This window comes from Corvus kubaryi, unplaced genomic scaffold (assembly GCF_017639235.1).
Source record: "Corvus kubaryi isolate FWS band 111438036 unplaced genomic scaffold, C.kubaryi_AGA036_p1.0 37395, whole genome shotgun sequence".
NCBI classification, from domain to species: domain Eukaryota; kingdom Metazoa; phylum Chordata; class Aves; order Passeriformes; family Corvidae; genus Corvus; species Corvus kubaryi.
The window spans coordinates 4,781,441-4,807,763 of NW_024581134.1; the positions used below are offsets into that span (position 1 = coordinate 4,781,441).

At 43.7% G+C, this 26,323-nt stretch overlaps 1 protein-coding gene across 1 annotated transcript; it reads left to right on the forward strand.

The window, feature by feature from the left end:
• The first annotated feature begins 833 nt into the window (after positions 1-833).
• ALG13 (ALG13 UDP-N-acetylglucosaminyltransferase subunit) lies at positions 834-26,323 on the forward strand. The gene is made up of 27 exons (XM_042039859.1): positions 834-1,034; positions 1,479-1,644; positions 1,841-1,979; positions 3,249-3,354; positions 5,011-5,238; positions 5,558-5,641; positions 6,382-6,432; positions 7,123-7,169; positions 8,085-8,157; positions 9,461-9,542; positions 9,885-10,065; positions 10,773-10,848; positions 11,566-11,674; positions 12,874-12,938; positions 13,830-13,930; positions 14,534-14,661; positions 15,338-15,572; positions 16,036-16,192; positions 18,123-18,255; positions 18,492-18,527; positions 18,662-18,717; positions 19,332-19,394; positions 19,755-19,926; positions 21,159-21,281; positions 24,217-24,257; positions 25,105-25,288; positions 25,396-26,323. The coding sequence occupies exons 1-27, from the start codon at positions 954-956 to the stop codon at positions 25,659-25,661; spliced, it is 3,183 nt and encodes a 1,060-aa protein (XP_041895793.1). The 5' UTR covers positions 834-953; the 3' UTR covers positions 25,662-26,323.

Here is a 26,323-nt window from a genome sequence, read left to right on the forward strand (position 1 = left end):
TTCCCCCAAAGTGCCATGTCTGCTGTCAGCACTACTTGCTTTAATCAAAAAATAAATACATTTCAGCGTGGCTCATTATGCTAAATGAAAACAATAGGGGGCTAATGAGCATTGTGAACGAGGCATTAATACAGCAATCAGAGGTATCCTCAAGACAGCTGCATCTTTCTTTGAACATGCAGTGTATACAATTGTGACCTCATCTGTTAAATTTAATTCAGGGAATAAACAGATTTAGATGTCTAACTTTGGTTTATTTTTATAGCATTGTGCATCGTGTTACACTTACAATTACGAAACAAAACTGCCAGCCCGGTTTGTGCAACTGTTCAGGGGTCATTCTTACTAGTCAATGAACAAGACTGTGTTAGCACATCTAATATTCAGAATTTTGGGTAGAAGTCAAAGTGTTACTCTCACAAGTGTTGTGGGAGGCTTGGGCCAATGTCAGTCGGTAAAGGGAAGGTGGCTGTGGCTCTGCTCTGGCCATGGCATTTCTGAACACACCCAGCCAGGCTGTCCTTGAGTTGCGTGGGTCCCCAATGCTGAAATAACACATGGAGGCCAAAACTTTCCGAATTCCCTTTTCCTTTATTTCCCTTTTACCTCTCCTCCCTGAAAGTCTGAAAACCAGAGACAGTCTTGGTCTAAACGCTGGCGGACAGTGGGCTCGTCAGAGCGGCCACCATCCCTGCTGGTGTGGCAACGTGCGGGCAAACCCCACAGCGCCGTGACACCCGCTTCGCCTGGGCGGAGGGAGCGGGACAAAGCGAACGGGGCAGGACCGTGACCACAAGCGACATTCGGGGACGGGAGGGTCGGGCCCGTGAGGGAAGGAGGCGTTCCCTCCCGCCCCGTCCCTCCCCTCAGCGCGGCCGCCATTTCAGGAGCGCTGAGCGGGCGCGCGGCGCCCCCTGGCGGCCCCGCGGCCGGCCCGGCCCGTCCCGGCGGCCATGAAATCCGTGTTCGTCACCGTGGGCACCACCAGCTTCGACGAGCTGATCGCCGCCGCCGGCTCCCCGCCCGCGCTGAAGGTCAGGCAGCCGAGACACCGGCACCGGCCCCGGCCCCGGCCCCGGCCTGCCCTCCCGGGGCTGGCGCCTGCGCGCCGCGACCTGCCCCGCCCTCCCTGCCGCGTCCCGGCAGTGGTGCCGGGGTGCCTGAGCGGGCCGCAGCGGTTGGGGGGTTCCGGCGGGGAGAGGCGAGAAGTGTTGGCGGAGGAAGGGGAGGGACGGCGTGTGGCACGGAGTGGGGACGGGAGGGGACAGCGGTACCCGGGCCGGGGTAGTCGGGAGCTGGGCCAGGCCCCACAGTGCCCGAGCTGAGAACACCCCTCATACACCCCCTCTATCTCCGCCTCATCCCTTCACCCCCGTCACCCCTCCCCATCATCCCCCTCTTCTCCATCCCTGTCTTCATCTCCCACCATCCTCCCCACCCCCGTTATCCCCTCCATTCATCCCTCCCGTTCCCCGCAGGCGCTGCAGAGCCGCGGGTACCAGAAGCTGGTGCTGCAGGTGGGCCGGGGCTCGTTGCCACGGCCGCAGCCCAGCAGCAGCCCGGCCGTGGCGGTGGAAGTGTTCCGCTTCAAGGACTCGCTGGCTGAGGACCTGCAGAGCGCAGACCTGGTCATCAGCCACGCAGGTAGAGCCCCATCTGCTTCCCGGGGCTCCCGGGCCCTGCTGAGGGAGCTCCGTGGGATGAAGTCTCTCCCGCTCAGCGGTGGGCTGGCTGGGCATGTTGAGGTCCACAGCTAGGGGTGGGTTGTTCAAAGAATCCTGTTTCAGCAGCAAGTAGGAGGGTGTGTCATCTCTCACTGTGTTTTCTGGTTCTCTTGTAGGTGCTGGTAGCTGCCTGGAGACTCTAGAGAAAGGAAAACCACTGATAGTAGTAATAAATGACAAGCTGATGGACAACCATCAGCTTGAGCTGGCCAAACAGCTCCACAAAGATGGCTGTGTCCTCTACTGTAGCTGCAGGTATGCAGCTGCTGTGGCTGTTCTTGCTGGACAAGAATGTTCAGTCCATGTTATGGCAGAACTGAGAATGTAGCAAGGAAATGTACATCCTTCTCTGTAACCTCCATCTGGGTATTGGATTTTCAAGAATGGATAAATTTACACCATGTAGTCATTTACTACACTTAACCAAGCCTTTTGACCATGGCCTCTTCTAATTATTTTTTCCCATTTGAGGGTACATGTATTTAAATTAAAAGAAGAATACTTGGATTCAGGGGGATTCATAAATCAGATGTTATCTGGTTAGTGACTTTAACTACCTCTGTCTTTCAAGTACTTATTCAGGCTGCCCTTTTAACTAAACTTCCTGAATCCACCATATCTTCTGACAAGGAGTTTCACAGATCTACTGCCTGTCACTTCAGGAAAAAAAAACAAACTCAACCAACCAACCAACAACACACAAAAAAACTCCAAAATAAACCACCAAGCAAACAACACACAAAAAAATGCCACCATCACCAAAACCCCCAGCACCTTTTGTTAGAGTTCATCCTGATTCCTGTCAGTTTTGTCTCCTCTCCTGTGCTGACTGTATCTTAGTGTTTTCTCTTATGATTGACTCCACTCTAAAAATAACAGATGACCTCTAAACTGAAAGCAGAGAAAATGTAACTCCCATTACTTAGTCTGCATCTTGTTCCTTTGCCCTGCAAGCAGGATTTCATATGTTTCAGAAGAGCTTTCTGAACAGACTAGGCCTGGCATTCATTTACATTGAGCAAGTTTCTTAAAATCATTATCTTGGTGCTTCTGTCAGCTTTGGAATTTTTATTTCTTTGTGTTGGGCAGTGCCAAGCATTTGAGCCTTATTTGCAGCCTGATAATAGCAAGTAACAGATTGATGTAGCTGTTCTTTCTGGTTCTGTGATCAGGAGAGAACTCTGCCATGTGTTCAGATAGAATGGATTTCCTCATGTGGTTTATGGGGACGAGTCAGATCTTTTTCAGTCTCCCAGCATTGCAACCAGAGAAGATTAAAAAGTTGCAAAGTTGAGTTTTTCTCTGAATGCTGATGGAATTGTGTTCTCAGCAGTGCTGGCTGGGGCCTGCTGCTCTGTGCACTCTTTTCCTTTCCATACATATCCTTATTTATACATATACTTATTTATACTACTATACTTCCATGCTAAAGAATTACGTATGGGTGAAGAGAAAGAAAACTATTTAAAAATTTCCTGTGGGATGGATCGTTCTTTAATTTTTGGTTTTGCTCTGTTTTTACAGCACTCTTGTGGAGACGCTGCAGTCAATGGACTTGTCAGCTTTGAAACCTTTTCCTCCTGGACAGCCAGAAAAGTTTGCTTCATTCTTGGATAAAGTTTTTGGCTTACAATAAACAAAACAGAGAAATAAAAATGTTGGAATAAAATGTCTCATCTCCTACTGTGGCCTTCAACACTAAAGATCCACCAGCTGGGCCAAACCCTCAAAGAAAATGTCACTTAATACTAACTGATATTAAGTGGTTTCCAATTTAGTGCCAAACTCATTCAGCTTTATTTATTTATTCAGCTCTTAAAAGAGCACAATGCTAATAAGGAGGGAGTATAAACTGCCTAGTTTCACAGACAGACATTTATATCATAAAATCTGCATTGGGATGGTAATTCCAGTGATGAGGACAAGCTAAACTACTTCTTTACAGGCATGGCATATGCATAGTGGTCTCTTGACCATTTTTGCCAAGTAGAGGTGGAAATAAATTGTCTTTGTTGATGTTCCTGTGATGTTCTGCAGATGCCTTCAGCTCTTGTTTCATGTGTTTACAGAAGCACTGAAAAGAGAGCTTAAAAGTGAGAGATTTAAGCCTCAAAAGGGAAAAAGGCATGAGCTGCAAACCTGCTGCCAAACTGCCCACAGCTGCCCTGGGTTTGGGTGATTTACCCACAAAGTAAAACAGGAGAAGAATGGGCTTGGCAATACAATCACTCCATTTACATGGTGTTAACCTCATCATAAACCATTAGTTTGGACTTCTGCACACCCAGTGTTTCCTATTTAGATTACACATAAGGAAGAAATTCTTCCCTGTGAGGGTGCTGAGGCCCTGGCACAGGGTGCCCAGAGAAGCTGTGGCTGCCCCTGGATCCCTGGAAGTGTCCAAGGCCAGGCTGGATGGGGCTTGGAGCAACCTGGGACAGTGGGAGGTGTCCCTGTCCATGGCAGGGGGTTGAAACTGGACGAACTCCCTGCAAATGCAAGCCATTTTGTGATTCTTTGATGCTGATCAGGGCTTTCCATTTAAAGTTTTTAAATTGACAACTATGTTGATGTTACATCAAATTTTTAAGTAAATATTTTGAAAACCAAAGGGAGTTTAAAATGTTTATGCATGTTCTTAGGTTTCTAATGTGCTAGAATTTTACAAGTTCATAATTGGTGCTAATTGCCCTTCCTACAAGGACATTACTCATTTGGGGGGATTTTGTTTTATTGTTTAAAACGAGAAAATGAAACTCCTGAATTGGCCCATCTGATGTCTAAGTACAATTTTTATGAGCAAATTAAATGTTCATAAAGGCATTCTAATCAAATCAAGCACAAAGGGCTACAGGTGGAATAAATCAGGCCGCACAGTTGTGCAAGAGTCATTTTTGCCAATCCCCCAAAGTTTGCCCCAAATACTTGATTAGGAGCGACTAAGATTTTTACTCCCTTAATGATTTCTATGGAGCTGATATTTCAAATTCACTGCTAGCAACTTGCCTCCAGCCCAGAAGCGCAGAGGGAATTTTGGATAACCACTGGACTGATGTTCCCGCTGGTTATTTGCAGTCGAGCGATGAAGTTGGAAGGAGCCAGCTTAGCCAAGCCAGGTGCGGGAGGAGACGCTGGGGATGCGCACCCACGCCGGGAGCCGGGCATCCTAAAATGGCCTAGAACAGCCTAAAATGGCCCCGGCGGAGGCAGCTCCAGCGGGATGCGAGGGGCCGGAGCCGGGGGCTGGGGCCGGGCGGTCCCGCAGGTGGGCGCGGTGCCTCATTAGCGGCGCCTCATTAGCGGCGGCCGCGCGCCCAGCGCCTCGCGCCTCGCCCGCGTCTCCGTGCCCGCCTCAGCCGTCCCGGCCGGGAAGATGCACAAAGGCTCCAAAAAGTACTTTGGGCAGAAGTCCTTCAGCGAGGTGGCCATGGACGAGTACCTGGGCAGCCTGGGGCTGTACCGCAAGATGACGGCCAAGGACGCCTCCTGCCTCTTCCGAGCCGTCTCGGAGCAAGTGCGCAGCCGGCCGGGCTGGGGGCAGCCGGGGCGCCTCAGGCCCGGGGTGGGCCGGGGGTGCTCCTGGAGAGCCGCCCGGGTGCTCAGAGCGCGATGCCGGCAGCGGGGAGGAGTGGGGATGGGTGGGAATGGGTATGGGGATGTGTGTGGGGATGGGTGCGAGCGGCTCCGGGCGCTGGGGCTTCCCTCAGCCCCAGGTGCCCCTGAGCCTCTGCACTGCCTCTTCTTGTGGTGGCGTCAGTCTGTAGAATTTATGCCTAACGCGAGGCTTAAATTAAACTCTGAAATTTTCTCCTTTGTTACCGTTATTTTTCCAGCTGTTTTCATCTCAGATTCATCATGCAGAAGTTAGGAAAGCTTGTGTCTTGTTTATGAGGCAGCACCAGTCTAGGTTTGAATCCGTAAGTACCGTGTGTTGTATGTATAAGCTGAGTACGTGTAGTTGGGAAGTGCTGCGGGAGGGAGTCGGTGGTTTAGCACTGAGAATACGATGCTTTGCCATGCTTGGTGCTTGTAAGAGAGGAGAAATGATAGGATGGTTGTCCCTTACGTTGGGTTGCAGTTGCATAAGTTTTATTTGACTTTGGTTCTGAAGTTTCTGAAAACAAGCAAGGTACTGAAACCCAAGTGAGTAGGGTGAGTTACTTGTATGGTATATTCTCTGGGGAGTAACCATTGCAAAATTTAGTAGTAGGGGGGAAATGTGTAGGATTTTGGAGCAAGAAATGAATATCGAAAGATGGTGGGAAATCCTAGAACAATTACATGAAGTCATGGGGGTTTTGAGGTGGGTTTTTTGGTTGTCTTTGTCTGTAGCAGTTTGTGTGGGTTTGTAGGGTATTGGTGTGGTTTTTTGGGGATTGTGTTTTGGGGTGTTTTCTTGTTTTCCTTGTAGTCGTATTTAAGTGCTTCATCTAATCTAGGAGGGACTTGAGTATTACTTGGACTCATGTCTTTAATTTTTTTTGAGGATCTCTTGGTATTCTCACATTGATACCCCAAATCATTCCTGTGTTCCATGTGCCCTGGCCCCTCCAAATCAACAGCTGGTAGCTGTGAAGTAGTGTTTAGGTTTAATTTTAACTTTGCTTTCTAACTGCCTAAGTTTTTATATTTGCTTTCTTCTTTGTTTTGTCAAAAGTATGTGGAAGGCTCATTTGAGAAATACCTAGAACGACTAGGAGATCCAAAGGTGAGCATGATTTAAGACTTATTGAGAGATTTAAATTTGAGGAGACTAGAACAGGAAGGTGCTTAGGTGATGACTTAAAATGTAGTTATTTGAGTTTGTGGGATTTTTTTAGATAGACCCAAATCTTGGTGTCTCATTTACATAAATAATGTGAATAAACTGTACATGTATAAACAATACCAGTTTCAGTGGGGAACTTATGTGGGTGCAAAGGAGCAATCTCTGCAGGCTGGATAGTAAAAGTTTACTAACAATTGTAGGGCTTTCTGGAAAGAAAAAGCAAAATACATGGAGTGTACCTTGCATGAAATTTTTGTCAGGCTTTGCAATGCCCTGCTTCTTTCTTTAGTGTTCAGATACGTGGGTTCAAATTGTTATTTCTTTAGTCTAATCAGTAACCTTGGTAAATGCAGCAGTCTCTGAAACAAATACGGGTTTAAAAAAAATGTATCTTGAGTGATGTGTTGGAGCAGCTCTAGCAGCAACTCAGTCTAACTCATTTTGGTAATTGTTGCCATCCCATGAAGCAGACCCTTTTTACCTCACTCTCCCCCCAAATCTTTATATCTCAACTTTCAGTGCATTGATTGATGAGTTTAGATAGGTATTTTAATTCTACAGAAACCTAGAATACAGTTCTTGATGTTTAGATGCCTCTGCTATCTCATGTAATCTCCTAATCTTGCATAGGAAAGTGCTGGCCAGCTGGAAATGAGTGCTTTATCAATGATATACAAGTAAGTACCTCCTTCTTAAGATTTACTTTGTTTTGCACTCGGTGTGGGGTTTCTGGCCCCAGAACCTTCTATGTGTTTGCCACTGAAATGTGAATGTGTGAAGCATGATGAGAAATGCTTCCCTACAAAACTTACTTAACTGGCATGTAAATGGTGCCATCACAGCCCCTGATCTAATGGGGATTAAGGGCAGGGTCACTTTCCAGAGATGCTTGTTTGTTATCCTTTTGCTGATGTTTTACTTGAATGTCAGGTGTTTGCTTCTAGTGGCTGAAGGCTGGAAAATGGGGAGAACCAAGGAGCTGTGTGCAGTGGAAACACTGTGTGGTAGTTAGAAGTGACTAAAACTCATGTGGGTGTTCTTGAAAGCTCCAGAAGTGAGGAGTACCTGCCCTACCTGCTATGTACACACTGATATTTATTTCAGAGGTAACACAGAACTGTGCAGGTGCTGCTGTCTTGCTAAAGATGCTGCTATCTGAAAAAGCAGTCTGGCTCTCCAGTGGTAGAAATTAGAGCCCTCTTTTTGCAGGCTCACTTTGTCCCAATGCTAAAGGAACAAACTGAAGTTCAGCTAGAATTACTAGCTCCCTGCACTGAGGTTCTAGTCCTTTTGCAGGGTGCCTAAACCACTTAGACTGAATTGTCTTAGTGTCTGAGCACCCTTCTGTAAGCATAAGTACTTGGCTTAATCTGTGAGTAAATATCATGGTCTTTCACAGATAATTTTTATTTTCCCTTCAAGATGGGTTTTCTCACCTGGCCATTTCTTTATTCATTTATCAGGAAAAATGCTTTGCTTGACTTTTTTTTCTGTAAACCAACAGCTCTAAACTGCTCCCTGTAAACTTCTTCATAACACAGTTCTACTGGAAGTCTGCTCTTGCTAGTCTTGTTTTCCCTCTGCTTACCTAGGCGAGACTTCATTGTGTACCGGTACCCCGGGAAGCCACCCACATGTGCTACAGGCAATGACTTTGAAGACAAGGTCAGTAGAAGTGAGGGCACTTTCCTTCTGTTCCCCTGCCAGTCTGTTTTCTTACTTTTCCTGAAGCTGGATGAGGTGTGCAGTTTTTTCCCTGGGAAGGGATGACTGTAACAAACTGATTGATTGATTTTTGTGGCATATAGTTGGTCCCAGTTCAGAATGGGAGCTATTAGAACAGCTTACCTACATCAGAACTACTGCTGGGGGCAAAAGGAAGGTGCATAAAGGACAAATACTCTGTATTACCTTGCATCTGACCCCTCTGGTGTTTTCTGGAGCTGCATAGATGTGGATGAACAATTATGTGGCTATTTCAGGCATGATAGCGATGAAGTTGCTGTGGTGTGGATTGCATGTGGGCTGTTCTATTTGCCAAAGTGGCCAGTCTGCTCTGAATCTGTGCTGCTGCAGCTGTTAATGATCTGTTGATGAGCACTGCTGTCTTCATCTACATGTGCTTCTTTCTTCACCTACACACTTTCCTTGTAGTTTAATTTAATTCCAAAATGAGCTGAGTTTAAAAATCAAACAGCATGGTCTAAATGTGTGCTTGCCCTCCAAGGCTTTCCCACCAGAGCTCTCATTAAGTGTTGGCAGCTGTCTGTCATTACCCTGTGGGTACGGGCAGCAGCTCCTTCTGGTGCTGCTCCTCCTCACCACCAGAGGAGAGCTTGTGTTGGCAGAATCCACACAGCACACAGAATTGAGTCCTGGCATCTCAGCTCCCTCTGGGAGCTGGTTTTCTGGGAAGCATCCTCACTGGCAGTGTGCTGACAGCTGCCTGAGGGCTTCTGCCCGTTGCAGTTGACTGTGGTTGTGTGCCAAGAAGTTTGGTGGGACATGTTTGCATGGTGTGTCAATGCACGTGTTGCAGAAAGCATCTCTTATGCTTCTTAAAAGCAAGGTTTTAAAGGCTGGAGAAGTAAATGCTCTTATAGTCCCTCATAGAGAAGGATGAGATGTGCCTTTGACACTGGGGACAGTGTGGCTTGGGGTGCTGCATTCAATGTGTTGTATTTATTTTACCTTCTGAGCAATTGGTGGTCTTGGAGGTAAGTGGGAAACAAACAGCCGGATGTACGGGTGCTTTTTTTTCTTTGTGTGATACAAAGTTACTTAGAGACTTCACCTAAATTTCTGCTTGGAGCTGATGCTACAGCTTTTTCTTATTTATATTGATAATATTAACCATTTTCTTGATGAGTTGATGTCAACTGTAGAATGAGAGGGTCTCAGATAGAATTTGGGGTTACATCATTCCAGCCTTAAAACCTTCTTTTTTTTTTTTTTTTTATTTTCCCAGATTTTACTGTGTTGTTCCGGTAATGGCCACTATGACTCTGTGTATACAAAACAATTCCAGGAAAATGCTGCTATTTGCCAGGGTAAACTTGAAATCATTTTTCTCTGGAAGGGAATTGTGTGTTTTCATATGTTTAGAGGCAGGGTTTATTTCAGTTTTCAGGGGTGGGGAGAAGAGAGATGGAAGCTCACTTATGGCATATTGTTATGCTTAGACTCATTTTTTTAGCTGTTAAGTGGGGTATTGGTCCAAATGGCTTCCAGAGGTCCCTTATTCCCAACTGAGTTACTTTATGATCCTGTCCCTAAATTTGATGTCCCTGCTGCCTTGTAACAGTAGATAATACCTGAAGATATGCCTGCCTTGAAAACTGCAGCAGTTCTTATGTATCTCATATTATCGAGCTTTGTATTGATTTGTTCAGCTGTGTTATATGAGATCCTCTACAAAGATGTGTTTGGCATGGATGAGGAAGAATTAAGGTCTGCAGTTGAGGTGTTTCGAAGTGGATCCAAGAAGAACAGAAACAGTGGTCCTGTAGGAAGTGAGGATGCAAACTTTGGTTGTCTCCATGAAAAAGTGCCTAGAAATTCATCAGAAAAGAGGTAGTATATTGGGGAAGAGGATCTGGCAGGAGGGAAGCAAAAAAACCCTTTCAAAACCTTGCAGAGGACAACTTTTCCAAGTTTCTTTGAATTTTTATGAAATATTAACTCTTTTTTTCCTATGTCATGACACAAACACAAAGCTCAAGTATATCGTGGGAGAGAGAGTGCTTTCTTTGGAGCTGGGAAGTGTCACATAATTGAATATCCTCTGCTGCAGGCTGTGGTATAGTTGTGTGTTTCTCTAAAATGACAGCTTATTTGTAAGTAAAATTGCTCCTTATTTCATTAGAGCTTTTTTATTAATTTTTTTTAATGAGAGACTTAGTACTCTTCTAAGCCTCCACAGCTTTGAAGGGCTTGAGAGCTGCCTCTGAACGCCTGCAGACAGCATTGGTTTGATGGGACCTGGCACAGAGTGTCTTTTGTACTTGGCAGTGCAAGAACTCAGTGGGATCACCTTCATCCTTTCCTAACACAGGCAGTAGCCCTCGTTAGGGGTGGGTGTTGGAACAAGCAAAGGTCATGTTCTTAAAGCTTGGAAAAGGCTTGTCCTGCACTGCATTGCACCTCGCTAGTGTTTAAGGCAAAATGTACCACTTGATGGCACCATGGTGCTTTTTCAGGTTGTGTGAACAGTTGGTGATACTAACCCTGGCTAGAAATCGTGTGTTGTATCTTTTGTAATCTTATTGTCAATTTTTTAGGCTGGACAACTGGGAGGGCAACGATATGGACAATCCACAGGAAACCAAGTTCAAACAAGGCATTGAAGAACAAAAGGTTTGTCAGTTAGGGGAAAATACCCTTATGGTTTGCTTTTGGGGTTTTTTTTCTCTTGTATGATGTTACCCTTGTTAGGACTAAATCCTCTTTACCACTTTCTAAAAATGGGGTTTTGGCAAGGGGGTGGCTTATTTCTTCTATCTGCTTGTCCTTTTGGTTTTGCCCTTGAGTTTCTCTTAAATTGGAGATGCTCTTTTCCTTTCTGAAATTCTCTAGTTCTTCTCTGGCTGATTTTTATTTCCCCCAAAAGATGGAGCTTAGCAGATGTTTCCTGATTTGCTGTTTGTTTTTCCCAGGAGATGGTTTAAATTAGTTCACTTTTGTCTTGACCATAGCATAAATTGCTTCAGAATACTTTTAGAAACTCTACAGAATTAGTTTTCAGATACAATAACTGAAATTCTCACCAACTTTTGAAGCTGTGGCTTCATTGGTCTTGTTAGCTTCCTTTGATTCTTTTTGAGTACAGAACATGCCAAGTGTTACTCTTGAGCCTGTCCCAGTGCTTTCCAGGGTCTGTTTGCTCAGCACCTGAGTGCCTGAATCTGTTCTCATACTCTGAGTTTTAGCTTTTAGGGAAATAGAGTGGAAGTGAAAATTTTGGAAAATAGCATCTGTACATTTTAAAATGGTTCACAGATACTGGTAGGATGAGAGGCTCTGCTGAACACATGAAATGCACTTGTTAATGCTCCATTCCAATTCTGTTTTTAGCCTCCAGAAAATCCTCCAAAGATGCCTGTTCCTTATAAAGTGCTAAAGGCACTGGACTCTGCCATCTATCGAAATGTGGAGTTTGATGTTTGGCTGGACAGCAGAAAAGGTATCTTTGGAAAGGGGAAAGCCAAAAAACTCTTCCTGCAGTAGGCTTAGCATTAAATTTATGAATCTGAGTCCTGTCACCTGTTTGTTCACAGCTGAAATGTGAAGGATAGAGGTGAACCCAGCAGATAGCTGTAGGTAGGACATGTTCTTGGTTTCCTGTCTGCCATTCAAAGTACAAAATACCCAGCTTCTGATACTGTATAATGGTACAAGGTTGCTAAAAATCTGATCTCTGCTCCTTATTGACTGTGTACAGGAAGTAGGATGCAAAGCAGAGCACAGAACTCTGTTGCCGTTCTGTTATATTGGAAAGCATTCAAATGTGGAGTTTTTTGTTACAGCATGTGTGCAAAGACTTCTTTTTAGAGCACGATTTTGGCCTCAGAATTGTATAATAATGAAGATCTCAAATTTAGCTTTGAGATCTGTCAGAAGAGTTTTTGTCTTGCTTCCTAGCCCTCTTGGGCTTGAGCATTCTGCAGAGATCTCATGGTTGTCATGGCTTGGGAAAGGCTGGCTGCTTTTTGGCTTTCACAATGGCTGATCTGTAAAGCAAGGAGTTTCCAAGAAAGATAAGGTTTTAAGTGATATTTGATGTCTGACCCAAAGTGCTTTGCATGCTGAAGAACTCTAGCATTTTACCACTTCGTAATCAGTAATGAGGATCATTAAAATTCTTGGAACAGAGTGTGGTAACCAATTATCTGTGTAGAATACTGACGTGCAGCGAAGCCAGGCAAGGAACAGAGGTAAAAAAAAGCTGAAATCTAACAGCAAGGAGACTTTAGGCAATGTTAGCTTTTCCTGGATGACATTTTATGTTTGCCAAGTGCCACCAGGACTCTGGCAAGATAAGAGATGTCCAACACTCTTAATTCCAGGATTTGCATTAAATGCAGGATTAACTCTGTACCACCACAGAAGCTGCAGTGTTGGAGTAGTAGTGCTGCTTGCTGCATTACCTGGATGTTACTGGTCTCATGTGACTTAGACTGGTTATGGTCTATTATAAGAACATCTAGAGTTACTCCACTGTTACTATGGGGAATGTTCAGGCATGCACAGGAAGTATTAATTCCAGTGGCCTATAAAATCATAGTTGGATGCTGTCATGAAGTACTTGTAGGATATGCAAAGAAAGAACAGTAGTTTAAAGGCTTTTTTTTCCCCTTTATTTATTTATTCATTTATTTTTAGAGCTTCAAAAAACTGACTACATGGTGCTTGCTGGGAGACAGTACTATTTAGGAGACAAGTGTCAGGTTAGTACTCAAAGGAGACCCAGTTATGATAAACTGTTAAAACTGCTTTAAATGGACTATGATAAACCATGAAGTCATTTGATTTCATTGAATTTTCTAAGGCTTTTCTCATTCTCTTTCTTGTAGATATTCTTTTAAATGTAATTGCTTTCTAAAATCTACTTTTAAACTTGGTAGTGTGATTAAAAAAATAGTTTGGGAGTTCAATGTGAACCAGTCATGCACATTCTCGGAGTGTGGAAGTTCCAGGCAGAGCTCAAAATGCAGAGGGGGTGCTTTTGATGTAGTTGTCTTCAGATTTTTGCACTTGGGCTAAGCAACAATTCTGGATAGTCTTATCTTTCTTCAACAGTGAAGTAGCAAAATATTTTTATAAAATAAAAAGGGAAGAGCTATGAAGGGAGGAGTAGAATGATCTTGGACAGGAGATGCTGAAAGGAAGGTCAGTTTTCTTTGTATTCTGATGTCATATGTAGTGAGGATGTATTTTTTTTATCACTCTTTAAGGTAGTGCTGATGATTCACTCAGTGACTTGTTTCTCCCTGAGCTGAGCTTTCCTCTTCCTACTTCATCTTCTGTTCTTCTCAAGTTCTTAAGCAGCAGTCTTCCTTGGTACTTATCTTCTGGGCACAGGGAATAAAAATAATTTAGGGAGCAGGTATCTTGCCTCTCAAGTCGCTCACAAGACTGATTTTATTTCTTTTTTTCCTTCCTCCCTGAAGTTAGTACAGTGCTTTTTATTTTGTCTGCAATTTGAAGTAGTGTTTGAGACTCCTGGGCCAACTCAATAACATAGGACTGGCTTAGGAGCAGCCTTTGCTATTAGTGGTTTGTAGACAATATTCTGATGCAGTTTGGGTTTTTTAGAGCTTCCCTTGTTCTCTTTTCAGGTATGTCTGGAACCAGGAGAGAAGTATTACAATGCTCATATCCAAGAAGTTGGACAGGATAGCAACACGTTGACTGTGTTTGTTGAGGAGCTGGCAGAAAAGTAAGCAGTGTGGTGATGACTTCAAGTTTAAACTCTTTCTGGTTGAGGGGTTTGTTTTCCCTCTTGGATTTCTAATGACCTAAAATCATTATTGTAATGCCTTCTGTGAAATCTTGCTGGTCTTACCTCACTGGAATGTAAAAGTGATTTTTGCAGTTTGGGCTTAATTCACAGAGAGCAAATTGCCCTCTGCTGTTGTGTTTCTCTGGAGCTTTTATCTTGTACCCAAGCAACAAAATAATTGGCACTTCTGGTGAGTCTAACCACTTTCTCCCCCTTGCTGTTCAATCATTCACCTTCCTCCAAAGCTAGGATTGACAACATCCTGCAAAAATTGTGTTGTCCCATGCTTTCAGGTGTACAAAGGAGGCATACAAATGCAGGCAGGGGAGAGAGGCTTGACCTAGGAAGTAAATAATGTTGAGACTAAAGCCTAGCTTGTCTTTTTTTATTAAACAAGTACCAGTAAGGTGTGCTTGGTGCCAGAGAAACAGATGATTTCTTTTCACAAGCTATTTTCTTCTGTGTTGGTGTTGCTTCAGCTTATGTTGTTGTGCAGAGTGTCTCCCTGGGGCACTGCTAATGTGGGTGTCCTTCCTGCAGGCACACAGTTCCTTTGGCAAACTTAAAGCCAGTGACAAAAGTGGCTCCTGTCCTTGCTTGGAATATGGCTCACAACAGAAGAGGAGGAGCCTATCAGAAAGTCACAGGCGGACACTTCTCAGGAATAGGTTTGTACAAGGCTTCCAGAAGCATTCCTTCCCTGGGGAAGTAGGGGAGGTGCTCATGATAGTTGTAACTGTAGCAGTCTTTGGATATTGGAAGTGGCTTAATTCACCCTGTGATATAAAACTTGGTCACCACGGGGGTTTGGTGTAAAGTTACCTTTCAGAGAGAGATGAATTTGCCTTTGCAAAAGAGCAAATCCATTGAAATACAGAGCAAATTTGGTATTGCTCAAAATTGCCCAGGACGAATTTGCCACTTGAGAACCATATAAAAAGGCATGTCAGTGAACTGGAGAGCTTGTCTGATCTGACATTAGCAGAGATGCATGGACAGACTAGGGCTTTCTTAACCAATTAAATATGGGTTCTATTTAATTTGGAGGAGGAGTTGTGAGGTTTTTACTTTATAAATAAATGCAGCCTGCATAGGGAGACTTTAGCACTGAATTTGATCAGCTGAAGCTGGGAAGGTACTCCCATGTCAGATGCTTGTGTTCTCATCATGTAGAATGCCTGATTGAGCCTTCTAAAGAAAGGTCTGTAGCTTCCATACTTAAAATGGAATAGGCCACTGCCTTTCTTTTCTATGGGTGCAAATACTGAGTCTTCTCCTCATCATTTGAGACCGTAGCTCAGGTTGAAGGTGTAAATCTCTTTCTTTCCTTAATGGAAACTGCAGAAATGGATATGAAAACACGGAAGAGGATGCTCAAGAAAGTCCGTGGGAAGGAAGTGTTCATGGCTGTGGCTTACAGCAGGGGACAGCCAGTGCTGCCACCCCGGCTGCAGCACAGTGCTCCCTCAGCACGCTTCCCTGCCCTCCACTGCTCCCAGGGAGGTGCAAACATGGCACTCTACAAACCCTATCACCAGCAGAACCCTCCCAGACACCACCGTGACTCCGGCATGCCGAGGTAGGAAGCTCTGAAAACTTGAGTTGGCCACTTGTTTTCTGTTCACTCTGATTAGGAGAGAGTTTGTGCTGTTTAGGTAAAACTACAGCTGGGAGGCACTTTCTGATAATTGCAGGAAGTGCAAATACCCTTTAAACCCAGGGGATCTGCCTGATTTGTAAGCAGGCACAACACGCTTGGCCCTCAAACAGCATTCTACCCCAGCCCAGGATGGAAAGGCTGTCAGAGCCATGGCAGCTTCTCCTGCACTCCTGGTGAACGACAACAAACCTCTTGTACCAAACATTGCTCTACCAGCCGTTGGGGGGAGGATGGTGGGGCATGAATTGTCTCTTTGCATCACAGTGTGAAACAGAAGGTTTCTTGTGGCTCTGCAGAAAGAACTTGAGTTAAAATTGAGCAGACAAACGCAGGTGAAATTGCAGGTGGTGGTGATTCTTCACCTCCTCTCTCGTTCCTAAAGCTCCTGCAGCCGCAGCCGCCGCCAGCTGCAGTGTGTGAACAAGGAGTGCCAGTACGGGTTTGTGGCAGGGGCTGCAGAGGAGCCTCGAGGGCCAGAAGAAACTGCAACTTTCTGTGAAATTGAAGGAGATGATGACTCTGCTTTTGCTACTGTGCCCGTAAGTTATGAACAAAGGGTAAGCTGAAGCCTCTCAAAGTGAGAGGAGGAGAGGAAAACTGTCCAAATGCACAGCAATTCCTTGCCTAAATTCACAGCAGCTTTTTCTGGTTTTCTTGGACTAAGGTTTTACAGTGAATGCATTTTTGAGAATGGAAGAGTGAAATTAGTCTAGCTCCTGGAAAACCTGCTTAAAAACTTCAGTTTTTCTAGATATTCCCCATCTTTCTTTGTATCCTCAGTAGCAACACTTGTTTTCTTTTTAGCATTTTCTTTTTAGCATATTTTCATGAAAATAGTTTCTCCTTTCTATTGCAGTTGGAAAACAAAATCTTTTCCTCCTGTGCATATCTTGTCTATCTCTAAATATTGTGGGAGAAAGCTTTTCACTTGTTTGCCACACTGTAATTTATCATTTGGGCAGCAAGATTCAGAAACTGGGTAGTGATAGCCTGGATTTTTTCCTCCAAATTTGTAGTTGTGATATTTTGGATTAACATGTTGTTCCTGACAGTTTCTTCTGCTACAGAAACAGGAAAAAATTATAAACCTAGACTTTTCTTAAAGCAGTCTTTTTGTTGAGTTGTAGATAAAGTGGCAGTGTACTCTTTAAAATGCTTTTTTTTTTCACTTGTAGTTTAAACCTAGTCCAAAGCTGGGTATGCTAAAAAAAAAAAAAAATCAATTTATACTTAGGTATCTGAATAGGAAAACAGATTGTTTGAATTTTTTTTCTGTGTCAAAGCAGTGAACTTAACTAGTGTTAGACTTGTATTTAAGTGAGGCAGAGGGAATGTGCTTAGGGGCTGTTTCAGCACCAGTCATTTTTTTCTTTCCCTGATGTACTAGATCTATAATCTTTGCTCTGATTTTTTCTCAAAGAGTGCCAAGGAATAAGGAGATATTATCCTGCAATTTCTTTTTTCCAACATGAAATCAATACAGCTCACTGGCTTTTTCTCCCCCTTGCTAGACTTGCCTGCAGCTCCTAATGAATAGGTTTTCATGTTCATTCAGTGACTTTGTTATTGTCAATGCCAAAGCTTTTTCTCTATCTCTTCCTTGTCTTGTTCAGTAAGGAATATGACATTTCCTGGAGAAAGATGCATCTCACAGAGGACTCTGCCATGCTGCTAGAAGCCTGGTGGGAGAATCTTCTGACTTACCACCTCTGCATCAACCTTGGAAATCTTTCAAGCCTCTCTGAGCGCTTTATTGATCTTGTAGTCATCAAAGTCTTCTGAGGAGAGTTTTGAGTGTCACCTTAGCTGTCACAAAAGAGTGAATCAACTTTTTCCTCAAGCAATCCTGTATTCCTCCTTCAGAGAACTGATCTTAAACTGGGGTGCAGCTAAAGACTGACTTCAGTGCAAAGACAAAGGACATGTAAAACACTGAAGGAGTGCTCTGGGCAACCCTGGGGTGTGCTGCTCCCTGAAATAGTCAGGGTTGCACATGTGGGTCAGCCTAGTGCAGACAGTGGTGTCTGTGCCAGCAGCCAACTTTTGGTTCCCCTAGCTGTGGCAAAGAGTAACCTTTTCTCCACAATAATCAGTGTTTGCATGAACTGGTCTGCTGCTGGTATGGGGGAATGCTCCAGAATGAGGAATGCACTAATACTTGTCTGGGATCTGCTCCCTCCTTTGCAGCTGTGTTAGAGCTTGGGATAAAGCAGGCTGAGATCTGGGAGGGAACAACTTGACTGCATAGCATAGGACAGTGGTAGATCTTCAAGAATAAAAAGTGTGGAAGGCAGAATAAAAGGAAAAGGAAACAAGTGTTTGTTGCATTGGAATGGACACACAGATGATGCTTCTAGTAAGCTTTGGTTGCAGCAAGCTGGGTCTGCCAGCCTGTTTCTGTCTGTCTCCATAGAGCATGGAAAGGTTTTAAATTATTTCTAAATGCGTGCTTCTGCCTTTGCTTTTCAGAGCCAGAGTAATCCTGCTCCCATTGTCCATGGTCCGGGGGGGTTTTGGGTAGCAAGGAGAAGTCCAAACTCCCTTCCATCTAACAAGCAGACCCTGAGTACCTTAGAGGAGGAGGAAGCAGCAAGTGAAAATGGTGAGTTCTTAAAGGATTAATAGGCAAAAAAAAAAATTTAAGAGATTGTCAGTGTGCTTTTCATTGTCAAAAGTAGGTTACTTCCATCTCCTAGAGGAGAAACAAAGTGAGATGATACTGAAAGCAGGTTATTAATGGTGAACTGGAATGTAATTACAGTAACTCCAGCTTTAAGCTTTTTTGCCCTTTTTTTTTTCCCCCCCGAATTAAAACTTCCTGTTCTCTCTCCATTGTAGGGCAATTTCATGAGGAATATATTTATGCACCTCCAGGTAAGTAGAAGTTTAGTCTTCACTGATAAACATTTGGTGAATGTAACAAACTCCTCAATTATGACCTTTTTATAAGTTTCTGAAGGATTAGATTTAATGCAGCTCTGCCACTTAATTTTGCCTATGCCCTCCAGATCCCAACTGTGAGACTGCAACAGTATTTAGTTCAGCAGAACCTACAGCAAGCTTGGTAAGTTTTACTCAGTCTGTTCAGACTTGAGATCCTTGAGGTGTATGGCATTCCTCATGGAAACTGTCCTTGGATGCATAGTAGGCCAGAGACTTAAAAGAAAGGAATGCTTATTTCATTTATACATTCACCCTCCTTTTCCTCCCTGAATGGTGGTTTTTATCTGAGTCTGCAAGTACTGTCTGGATTGCACTAGATACATTAATGATTTTCCACATTTCCCTCTGCAAAGAGAGAGTGTGTATTTGACTGCTGTTTACTTTTCTTTCTCTGCTCCAGACAGCACTTGCTTTTATCAGGCCACCCTTCAGGTTGTATTCCAGTTAATCTTAATCTTTCTCTGTGGAACTGGAGAGATCTCATCTGTGGTAGAATTTACCTTGGAATTTTTTTATTTCTTTAAATTTAGAAACTAAATCTTTAGTCACCTGCTGTTCCACAGTGGAGCAGTCCTGATCACACCAGATTAAAACTGTGTTTAGTTGAGCTACAAAAGGCACTCTGGGTGTATAGTCCATTTTTTTTTTTTTTAAATTATATAAGGGTGTGTTATGTGTGCCTTGTGGCTTCTTTGCCACTTAAATGGACCCTGCTTTGCTTTGGAATCCCTTCAGGAAGAAGGGCCAGTCTTTGTGTCACCTCGAGATGAAGTGGTTTCCTACAGCTATCCACAGAAGGTAGTGTCTGGTACTCTGAGTTGTATGTCACACTTCCTTTTTGTGGTGGCCCTGTGGAGAGGTGACCACTCTGCTTGGACTGTGTCCATTTGTGGGGACCCCTCACAGCCTCTGGCAGCCGAGAATACAATTCCCTGCAAGTACAAGCAAAACAGAAGATGCCTTGCAGGTGTCTGCAACACTAAGCTGGTATTTTCAAGCCAATTTTCAGAGAGTTTGGATAGTTAGTGCCTTTACAGCTAGGATTTACAAAATGCATTTAATGTGAAGTGAGAATTTTTGACGTATGTGGTATTTTCATAGTCTGTGTCAAAGCCAGTTGCAGAGGCAGACTGCTGAATATTCTTGACTCTTTTCCAGATGTTGGTGAACTCTGCAACAGTTTCTACCTCCACAGATGTTTATAGTGCTCCAGCTACAGGTCTCTCTTCAAATTCTGCTGCCTCCACTCCAGCCAGTGTCATAACAGCAGCTCCCCCACAAACAGCAGTTCAGCCTGTCATAGTATCTCCCTATTCTGTGGGGAGGCCAGGTAGAGTGTACAGACTGCAGCTGTGGACTTGGATTTCCCAAGTTTTCAGTTACATTTTCCCCTCCCTTCCTCCCCCCCCATCCAAAACAAGTGTTAAAAGGCTTTAAAAAGTGTCACTTGCTTTGGTTTAAACTTACTTAGCTGCAACTTGGCTGCTGACTTCTTGTTTTGAAGGGGCTGTTGTCCCTGAATTTTTATGGGAATTGGAGGTCTCTGCTTTGGGTTCCCCCCCTTTCCTCCTTTAATTATTAATGCCGAGTGTTTGCTAGAAAATTCTTTTGAGAAGGCATGTGTTCAGTGCAGCTCCCTTCACCTCCCCTTTCCTACAGCTAATTTTCCTCTTGAGCTGAGGGAGTAAAGCCTCTAGAGCACGGTCTCTTCCAGAAGAGTCACTGGGTGTGGCATTTCAGGTTCTGGTTCATTTTTGTGACCCTTGGTTCCTTCTGTGCACGGAGATCAGGTTTGTGGGTAGACACAGGCTGCAGTTGCCACCTTAGGTGCTGTACCTGCTTTGCTGTTGGAAAATGGCTGTTATGAAAAAATTGTTCTCCTTCTTGCAAAGAGCACTTCTCCTGTCTTCTGTAACTTCTCATTTAGCATCTAAAAAGTCTCTGCCTTCCGTTCTGCTCAGTTCTGTCTCACTTTTCTTATCTCTTTTTTTTTTTTCTGCTCTGCATGAGAGTTTAGTCAGCATGGTTCTCAGCTGTCTGCTCACTGGTGCCAACCTGCTGCTGTGTTAGAGGTGTGGGCCACCTAAATGAATATTGAACAGTTGTCTGTCCAAAAAATTTTTGTCCTGACATGTCTTGAACCTTCCCTTGTTTTTGTGGGCTTACTGTCACACTTCTGAGGACATGAAGTGATTAGTCTGTTCTGTTGTTCTCTTACATAACTATCTGTCCTAGAAGTCTGGCCTGCCTTCTAATATGAAGACATGATTGAAAAATACTTGGTTTTTTTCTTCTAACTGGGATATACAGCTTGCAGATAGAAATGTAGTTATGGCTTGAGAGATTGAAACTCTCAATTGAAATTGAACTTCCCATCTAGTTTTAAAATTTCTTCTGGACACCTTTCAAAGTGGTTGCTAAACAGAATTTTGTCAGAGCCTGTATTTAGGGGCACTGAGGTGTCAAAGTACATGCTAAATTGTGTAACTTAGCACCTTACTCATTTGACATACCATGGCAAAGTTGATGTTTTGGGTGACATTTGTTTCCTTCCAATTGTAGCAGTTTCTTCGGTGTCATTCCCAATTTATTCAGCTCCTCTTCCCCCAGTGAGTGAGGTGGGAGAAGCTGGTGCCGTTCTTCCAGCTTACTCTTGTGATCCCAGTGGCAGTGATCTGCCTCGAGGTAATGATGGTTTGTGCTTTTATTCCTGCTGCTCTCCAGCACACTTCTGACTTGTGTTCTCCTTGGAAGCTTAACAGAACACCAAGTGACAATACGTAGTGAGAAAAAATGGTTCTTTGCAACCCGCAGGGAGTGAGAAATATTATAGATATTCATGCTAAAACATTTTCACTCCCAGTTTTGAACAGAACGTTTGTATCTGACTCAAATATGTGATTATTGCAGCTCTAGACAGCACCCTAAATAAGTGAAAGCCCAGGGAGAAGGTAAAGTCATCTTGTTCCTTGGGTGTGTAGCTTGGCCACACAGTGCCATCAGCTGGGACAGTGTTCAAGGTCCACGTCAGCTGTTCAGCAGTGAGAGTGCAGAGACCAAGCCTGCTGCTTTCACAGGCATTGCTGCCATGCTCTGCAGTTCCTCTGCTGTCTTGCCTGTGCCCTCACATCCAAGATCTGTTAATTTTGGCTGTTCTCTTTCCTCTTCCCTGCTGTGGTACCATCTCTCTGACTGTTGCCATGCACACACGGAGTTCCTGCTTTCCAGCTTTAGTTGAATGCCCTTAACTTTCCCCACTTGGGAGAATGGGGTGTTAAGTGTGCTGACAAGAATCTGGAGTGGATGTGGATTAATAACCTCTCCAGACCCTGCCTGGGGCTCTTCAGCTGAGTCAGTCCATATCATATGGGCCATGTCCTTCTTGGCACAGACTAGGAATTTTAAAGGTTGCTAGTTAATAAGGAATTGCATGGAACATTTGTTACAGTGCTGGAGTATAATCTATATGGCCTTTATGTTAAGAAACCCATAAGGTTTTGGAGTGTAGGGCAGGGGGAAGTACATGGGTGCGCTTGATCTGGAGTTCTGTGTGCTTTGCTGAAGACACCAGGCCTGGTATAGATGGGAGAGCAGGACTTGTCAACAGACTGAAGCCCTGGACCTGGGAGGAAATCCTGATGTGGGCTCCAGCATTATTTGTTGTATCTGCATTTGTTCCAGTTTTAATAGCATCTTGTATCTTGTTTTAATGGCATTTAGGACTTGTAAAGTGTGTTTATTATTAACACAGTGACCTCAGGTGTCCTGCCCTTGCCTGGTGCCTTGTATTTGGAGGAGCTGTTGATAAAAGCCTGCTTGAAATTACTGTGATCTAGAAACACTGTGTTCAGTACTGGCCAGAGCTTCCCATGAGCACCAGTAAAAACTATCAGGATATGAGATTTTTATCAAGAGTCAACATGATCTTTATATTTTCGTATCAGGATGGGCAACTTTTTTTGGCTTAGCTGTTGCTTCATAAGGTTGTCATGTTTTACTGAAGATGGACTTGATTTCCAGACATCTAAAAGAGGAATATAAACAAAAACTGGTCTCCTACTGTACTGGCTTCTGTTCCAGCATTCCACAGACGTCAGTATTTCCAGTACCAGTTTGTCACTTCTGTCTCCCAGCAGTTCCTTTGTACTGTTACTGCTGCTATGGAAGCAGCTGTTTCATTCAGCTCTTATGCTTGCTTTGCATAGATTTGCATAAACAATTGAAGAACAAAATTGGATTTTTAAAAAAAACGCCAACTTTTTCCAGATGTAGATGGAATTACAGCTTGATACTAAAAAGTTTGCATAAGCCTTTGGGTTATTTTTAACTATTTTACTGACTGTGGGCAGTGTCACAGTCAGACCATCAACACTTGCAGGACTAAGCAAGGAAGGGTCTGTGTGCATTTCCTAAAACAGCTGCATGGGTTGTTGCCCTGATAGATGGTGCTGAAAGGTAAAAGAATTGAGAAATGGCAGCAGTGCCAGAGGAACAAATCCTCGTGCATTTTAAGGCTGGGGTTTGCTTTGCTGGTGCTTTGGCCTTCCTGCAGCAGAACACAACACAAAGTGCCATAGACAGCAGGGCTGGGAAGGTGTGGGAGATGGGTGGACAGGGAAGCACTGTGGAGCCAAGGCCTGGTTTAGGGGAGGGTGGGTATTTGTGAAGATGGAATATGGTAACTCTGGAGGCGTTGCTAAGTTGAATCCCTTAGTGGTTCCTTTTGAGTTGTCTCCCTGCTTTCCCTTAGCTTTAGTACAGCTGGGAGCTCAAAGTCTGTGCTGTGGCATAGGTCACTTGCTCTTCCTGAGCCTTTGAAGCAAATCTCTATTGGCGTCTAAGAAATCAATTTTTCTCATGCACAGTTCCAGAACTGCATCCTGGGATTAAATACACACTCTATTTTTTTTTTTTTTTCTTTTGCCCTTTCAGTGGGTCAACTTTAAAGGTTTAAAGCTGTTTCACAGTTTTTGGATAGTTGGAAATCTGTTTCCAAGTTCAAAACCCTGTTGCTTTTGGAGAGAGGTTTCAAAGTTCCTTCACGCACCTGGGACTGTTTCTCAGCATATCGTTTACTTGGCTGGGGACAAATGGTTCAGTAGAGGGAAGACAGAAGTAAAAAAAGACTCTATAAGAAAGCTGGGAACTGAGTACCCTTGTGAGGAAGGAATATACTCCTTATTCCTGCCTCCATTGAGCTTGGTATAACAGTTGGAGGGCCCCAGAATTAGGCAAGAGGGTCTAAGGATTGCTCTCTGTTATGTCCTAGTTGCTTAGAGAGTGGAGACTTGAAAAAAACCTGAGTCGTCACTTGAGTAATCGAGATGAATAAACTAAAATTAAAGCTAATGTCATTAAATTAAATACTAAGTTGGTCAGACAAATGCCCTACCATTGCACAAATACCTAACTGGATTTAGTTAAAAAGATAAACTGGTTTAATGACTGATATTCAAGATACATCCTTTACCCTTGAAATTTCAAAGAAAAAGTAGTGGTGAAATACTGTCATTCATTAAGTTATTCTAACTTAAAATAAAATGTTTTTACTGTGTGTAAGTTGCTTTTGCTTCTTGGTTTATATTCCTCTGCTCTTTAATGTCATATTCTTTAATTTCAGATACAAAGGTCTTGCGGTATTATTTTAATATGGGATTACAAGTAAGTGCTTTTAAAATGAGTATAGCAAATTGCCTGTAAGAACTGCTGCGTTTCTTGACAAATGTACTGATGTATTCAGAACTTCCAAGTGTTTTAAATGTGCATTATGTGCACTGGACTACTAGTATGGGTAGACTTTCTTGGTGGAGATTAAAGCATGACTCAGGGAAGTGAAGTTCTAACTCAAAATGTGAAGTACACCATCTAATTGTTTTACTGTGGGTTGTGGTGGTGGTTTTTCAGTTTTACTTTTGGTTTTTTGCCTTTTTTGGAGTTCTTTTTTTTTTTTTGATGGTGGATAAATATTCTTTCTATGAAGAAAAGGGGAAGAACCTGAGCTATTCTTGAGAGAACTTGTATACTTAGATAAGACATCAAAGACCACTTAGAGATGTGTGGATGGAGTCTCCTAGGACTTGTGCAGCTGAGCTGAGATGGGTTAGCACCATTTCTCTGTGTTCTGGAAACCTGCTCTGCTGAAGAGTTCTCTGTAGCAGTAGTCAAGTGCAGCTTCAGTGCTGCTGCTCAGGGAAGTAAAAAAAGCATTGTGAGCTCCTTCAACTGAAGAAATAGGAAAAATCTGACTATGATATTTAATAAGTGGGAATCCTCTTTCTCTGTAAAGACTTTTGACACAACAGCAGTGTGGCTGTTGCTGCAGGTATTGCAGTATCTTTCCTGGTAGGCTGTAGTGGTTTCATGGGGGGTTTTGTTTGTTTATTTGTCTTAAAGGGCTAGGAAGGAAAAAAATGCATTTCTTCTAAGTTTAGATCAGAAAGTAGCAGTGATTTGGAGGGCTGGAAAGTATGAGGCTGTTATGCATGACTGTTTTTCCCTTTCCTCCAAGTATTGCCATCAGAGCTGTTGGCCTTCCATGATGTACGTGCAGCCAGTGCTGCCTCCATCTCCAGTAGAAGTTTACCCAGCGTATGCTGAGCCAGCTCCTGTCCTGGATCAGTCTGTGCCTCAGCTCTTCCCTGATGCTGGGCAAACTGAAGTCCACCAGGTTCCCTTGGAGGCATCAGCAAATGGTTTGTATTTGAGTAATGCTGTGTTCATGCTCACAAAAGCCTGCATTAGAAGGCCATCAGTGTGGCTGAAGTGTGTGAATGTGCTTTTTTGCTCTTTTTTGTTTAAGGTAACTTCCAAAACACAGAGCCTCCACCCCTGTCCTATGGGCCAGTGTATTACCCAGTGGTGTCAGACCCCTTCAGCCAGCAGCCTCTGCCTGGCTTTGACTCTGTGGTTCCTGCCTATCGCTACATTGGTACCTGGCATCCAATAAATCCTCCCCATGGAAATTCCCCACCAGTGGCGAAGGCTGGGAGTTCAGGAGCACCGCCCCAGGTTGGCTACGTGGCCTCCCCTAGCCCTGCACCTCCTGATGCACCTCAGGGAATGTAAATCTGGGAGCTGGGGGCTCCTTTTTGGGTTCTCATTTCTTGTTTGCCAGCTCTTGTTAATATTGTTTTGTAAATTTATCCTCTCTGAGAGGGTTGAGTCAGTTGATCAAACCGTGTTCAAATTTCACGTTTCTCTTCAGGTTTATGCTACTGATCGGTGACAAGATGTTGCTTTAGTTGATTAGGAAAAGCGTAGGAGAAAAGTACTGTAGTGCAGGGAACAGCTTGGATGTGAGTACAGGAAGTATGGGAAAAACATGCTGGCACTAAAGGCGTGTTGTGTATCTCTGAGGGCTTGCACTGAACACTGAAACACCTGGTTTGTGCTGAAGCACTGAATCAGGCTGCCATTACAACTCAGATAAACACCGGGCACAGGGTCGTTTAGAGGGGGATAATAATGTTGAAAATAAGTAGACTTTCTCAGATTTCGCAAAACAAAGCTGCTTTGCCTCTAGTGGTCACATATTTGTAATAGCCGTGTATTTCTTCTGTCTGACTTCATAGTGCTTAGGTTTCGTGGCTCTGCAAAGTGTAAGAATAATGTTTTGATCTGTTGTATATTGTTGTATATTTGTGAGATTTGTTTTGTGAAAGCTGTTGCACATATGGTGGTGGTTAATTTGCACTGACGGCACGAAATAAAAGCATTGAACACATGAA

Bases quoted from the DNA above. Each gene is read 5' to 3' on its own strand.
- ALG13 (XM_042039859.1), top strand. From the start codon at position 954: ATGAAATCCGTGTTCGTCACCGTGGGCACCACCAGCTTCGACGAGCTG. The intron at 7,170-8,084 runs GTAAGTACCTCC...CTGCTTACCTAG, and splicing joins GCTTTATCAATGATATACAA to GCGAGACTTCATTGTGTACC. The intron at 13,931-14,533 runs GTAAGCAGTGTG...TCCTTCCTGCAG, and splicing joins GTTGAGGAGCTGGCAGAAAA to GCACACAGTTCCTTTGGCAA.